The sequence below is a fragment of the Geospiza fortis genome, unplaced genomic scaffold (assembly GCF_000277835.1).
Source record: "Geospiza fortis unplaced genomic scaffold, GeoFor_1.0 scaffold45, whole genome shotgun sequence".
NCBI lineage: Eukaryota > Metazoa > Chordata > Aves > Passeriformes > Thraupidae > Geospiza > Geospiza fortis.
In genome coordinates, this window is record NW_005054327.1 from 2,771,071 (window position 1) to 2,775,981 (window position 4,911).

A 4,911-nucleotide genomic window follows, 5' to 3' on the forward strand; every position below is an offset into this window, starting at 1 on the left:
GGGCTGCCGGCACACATGGGCTGCATGAGCGACGTGGACGCCGACCCCCGCGATTTGGAGGCCTTCGCCGAGCGCTTCAAGCAGCGCCGCATCAAGCTGGGGGTGACCCAGGCCGACGTGGGCTCGGCGCTGGCCAACCTGAAGATCCCGGGTGTGGGCTCCCTCAGCCAGAGCACCATCTGCCGCTTCGAGTCCCTCACCCTGTCCCACAACAACATGATCGCCCTCAAGCCCATCCTGCAGGCCTGGCTGGAGGAGGCCGAGGGCGCCCAGCGGGAAAAAATGAACAAGCCCGAGCTCTTCAATGGGGGCGAAAAGAAGCGCAAGCGGACTTCCATCGCCGCCCCGGAGAAGCGCTCGCTGGAGGCGTACTTCGCCGTCCAGCCCCGGCCCTCCTCCGAGAAGATCGCCGCCATCGCCGAGAAATTGGACCTCAAAAAGAACGTGGTGCGGGTTTGGTTTTGCAACCAGAGACAGAAGCAGAAGAGTGTGGGGGGGTGCGCTATCAATTATTAAAACAAAAAAGACACCGGGACACCAACGAGAAGAAGGAGGAGAGAGGAGGTAAAAACGCTCTAGAAGCCCAGGGGGGTCACTTCTGCGGCCCTCTCCCCTCTCTGCCCCCCAGCGCCCCGACAGAAAGCGGGAGAAAGAGCAACTTAAAGCGTAAACACACACAGACACACACCAATAAATACCGTGACAGCAACAGCCACAAACCGAGAAACCTAAGTCACAACTTTCCGAAGGAAAACAAAACCAACCAACAAACCCGGAAGGCGAAACTGTTGGTGATGATGATGCTACGTTTGGTTTGGGTCTCTTTTCATTACTTTCTGCTTTTTTTTCTTTACCCTGGCTTAGTAATGAATGAGGACAGCGGTGGTTTGGCGCGGGGGAACTTTTTCTTTAGTTGGCTTGGGTTTGGGTTTTTTGTTTGTTTGTTTTGATCTTTATTTTTCTTTGGGCCTTTTTTTTTCCCTTTTTTTTTTATTTTCCTTCGAACGCGGCTTTGCGCGAGGCTTTGGCGATGGGTCTTGTCTGTGCCGGGGGAGCGGTGAGAGCGGGGCAAGGGCCGGGAGCGGGGGAGCGGACCCCCGAGGCTAAGGAGCAGTCCCTTTCCTCTCCGTTGTTGCCTCAATAATCCTAGCTAGCTCAACGAATACAAGGGAAAAAAAGTTACTCCACAACCCCTTTGTCTCTTCTCCCTCGCCTGCGTGGTTTGCGTTTCCAGCTGTGTCCAAAGACGGGTCCCTCTCTCTGCAGAGATGCATCTGGAGGCAGATGCCAAACCTGCCAGAGCGGGGATGCTCTCCAAAAGATTATGTTCAGACTCATTAAGGCTCATGGTTAACTATGTTCTTTCTCCTCCCTCCCTCCCCGCTGCTCCCAACCGCATGCCCCCCGGCATCCCCACCAAATCTGCTGGATTTAGGTTAAGGTCCCCCCTTGGTTTCCTCCAAGGGCTGGAGGTTATTGCACCCGGTAGGCAAAAGAAATCACCGGTGATGGGTTTGGAATGACATTTGTTTCTGAGGGATGTGCATGTTGGGAACAAACACACGACAAAAAAACCTCTTGGGCTTAAAAGTCGTTTATTGTGTATCATAAACGCTACGTGGAGGAAGGCTTTTGGAAGGAGTGTGTGGGGTTCAATTTGCACTATCGCAGTCTCCTGGATTGGAAGCGATGATGTTATTCTGTAATAACCATGCCGGTATTGCTAATAATCGTTACATGTCTCACGGAATGAAAACAAACAAAATTATCAGGGCTTGCTAGGTAAAAAAGAGGGTGATGTTCAGAAGCCATCTCTGACTCTGTCTCTTGCCGAGAGACTGCTGAGGCTTTCTAATAAAAAAAGAATTTCTGAAAAGAGAATACCATTCCGTTTAAATCAAAACAATCAATAGACTGAAATTATGCATGACATGGTCTGAAAAAAATTTAAAAAGAAAAAAAAAGAAGAAAAAAGAAAAGGAAAAGAAAAGAAAAGAGGGGGGAAAAGGCATAGAAAGATCCGTGATAAAGTCTCGATATTATTTATTTATTTATTTATCTATTTATTTTATTAATATTATTATTATTATTATTTTGTGTATCATTGTTTGCAGCGCAAACATTCTATGCATTTTGAAACTGAGCACTAAATAGACTAGCTTCTGGTAGAATCTTTTGTGGATGGTGTAATTTCACAGTTTAACTGCCTGTTTTCACCGAAAACACAAACGTTCTTGTCACGTTCTTGTATTTAGATTTAAAAGAGGGGGAAAAAAAAGAAAAAAAAAGATAAGAAAGACGATTGTAAATATTTTCTTTAATGCACAAAACAACAACAACAACAACAAAAGGTTACAAACTGCAACCACGTGTGGATCCTGAAATGTCTCACTGAATAATCTACCTGTCCATGTATGTTTGCTGAGCTTTCTCCTTGGTTGTGTCTTTAGTCTATTTAATTTCTATCAGAAATATTTCTGTACGCCAAAATACAACAGGGAGATGTGTCCCAGCATACTTACAAATAAAACAAACGTAAAAACAGAATAGTTATTATTACCATTATTGGGTGCATTTAAAAAAAAGAAAAATATTTCCACGGCTGGTAAATTCAAGGTATGGCCGTTAGACGATAAGACTAATTCTACCAAAAAGAAAATAGTGAGAGATGTATTTTTCTGCTAAATCCAGAAATCATTACTTTGAGATAGCTCTTATGTGAAAATCGGTGCTCTGAATAAAATTAACTATATATTAGCTGCGTGTGTTTCTTGAAGTTTATTCTATAACTGCAGAATATAAATCAAAGTAAAATTTTAAGAAGGACTTCTGAAGTATTTCTTTTCAGTGTGCTGGAAAGGATTATGCACCTACAAAATATGTATAAAGAAGAAAAGCTTGGGTGGTTTCAGGTTTATATGTTGTTCTGACTGGCCTAATTGCACTTAATTATGTATCAAGATACTTTATTTTTATTTTGGGTTAATAAATATGAAAATCCTAAACTGATCTCTCCTTATGTTGTGAATGCAATTGTTCATTAGGAACGTATAGGATGCCACCTACTGCTTCAAGTGATCAAAGAACCTCTTTCTATTTTCTGATGACCTGTGACTAGATCAGATGCCAAATGTAAAAAGTTACTTAATAGCTGGGATTATTTCTTCTGTAGACATATTTTAGCCAAATCTTTTTAATTTTGCCGGTAAATCTGTGAACCAAGACACGTGATGTTCAGAAAAGAATAATACGTTTAAAAAAGCTGTGATTTTAAACAACTGTTGATGTTAAAAAATAAGCACTAAAGGTATTTTTAAAAAAACCCATAGATCTCGTCCACCGGAAATTGACTTGTTTCTGTTGTTATTAACTTGAAATGTCATCAGAATTTTTAATAAATGCATTTGTAAAAATATTATTTTATAGAAAAGTATTACCGGATATCATTTTTTGGAGAGTCAGGAATGAACAAATAAAAATAATTACAAATGCCGGGTTTTCTTTTTCATCTGCCCCAAATGATTGAAATGTTGAAAGCGATACCACATTTGTATCATTCAGTAATGACCGATGTATGTATTGAAAAGTTGAGGAGTTTGTTTTGTAATAAGTACAATCCTTATCGACTACAAAGGGGGAAAAAAAGTATGTTAATAAAACAGATGGTGAAACTAAAAGCTTTGCAGAGTTTCCTATTTTTCATGGTAGGAAACTGTGCAAAACCGAAAACGTCCCGCTTTCTGTCAGATGAATCTGAATAGTTCACAGAGCCACAAAATTCTCGTGAGGCTTTTTTAATAAATCCCTCGAAAGAAAGAAAGAAAGAAAGAAAGAAAGAAAGAAAGAAAGAAAGAAAGAAAGAAAGAAAGAAAGAAAGAAAGAAAGAAAGAAAGAAAGAGAAAGTTAGTTTAGAAGGTTTAACCTAAGGACTAATAAAACTTTTGTATCCGAGGAAAAAAGTAAGATAAAAGACGAAGAGGCAGAACATGTGTTCGCATTCATTCCCCAGCAGTGCGCAGCTTCTCGCATAGAGAAGGGCCATTTGTGGCCAAAAAATGTAGAAATCCCCCCCCACTGCCCATGTGCCAGGGGCCGAGGCCGCTGCCGGGCGGCGGCTCTGACGACTCCTGCTCTCCAGCCTGCGCCCCTTGCCGATGAGCGTTCCGCTGCTGTCATCCCTTGAACGGCCTTTTTCTCCACAGCCGAGGTATCTCGCCGCTCTCCTAGTGTTTCCTAGTGTGATTTTCCAGTCCTAGGTCTACTAGACGCGCTTTGGCTCCCGGAATTTCTGCCTAACACTTGCTCTCCGCCTGCTTTCAACTTAGATTAGGCCATCATAAGTGAGTAACAGACACCCACTGCCACGGTCGTATTGATTTTTACTCTCCTGTGATATTAAGACTAATTCGGTCCTGGTTCAACAAGTAAAAAGGCTTCCCAGAAGGAGAATGAAGTGTCCTACAGCACTGACTTTATGGTTTATGTGCCTCCCTCCCCGCCTCCCTGTGTTACCCCTTTCCTCCGAAGAGAAATAGATTTGTCGAAAGATAATTATTTTAACTCTGACGGACTCGAGCGCATAAAGCTTGATAGCGCCGGTGGTGCCCTGTGTTATTCTGGCATTTCCCAAACGATTTTAAATCCCTCCAGTTATTTATATCTCGCTTTTCAGCCGGCTCTATTTTTTTTTTTTTTAAGCTTTATTATATTTTCCTGCTGATTCCAAAGCGGAGGCAAGCCTAATTGATTTTTAAAAGATCAGCAGCAGAATTCTAATCCGCTTGGGAACCTGTTTCCACCTGCCAGACGAGGGTCTGATTATGGGTAATTATGTTATTTAAGAATTGATAAAATAGCGGGGCCCGGCGCTGCCCGGTTCCCTTCCTTGCGCAGCCGGGGCGCGGAGGGGCG

General features: G+C 42.8%; 1 protein-coding gene across 1 annotated transcript in view; it reads left to right on the forward strand.

The window, feature by feature from the left end:
• Positions 1–3,677, forward strand: part of POU4F1 (POU class 4 homeobox 1) — a 5,310-nt gene extending 1,633 nt beyond the window's left edge. The window contains exon 3 of the mRNA XM_031057092.1: positions 1–3,677. Coding sequence (XP_030912952.1) covers positions 1–516 — 516 coding nt within the window. The 3' untranslated portion in view covers positions 517–3,677.
• The last annotated feature ends 1,234 nt before the right edge of the window (positions 3,678–4,911 follow it).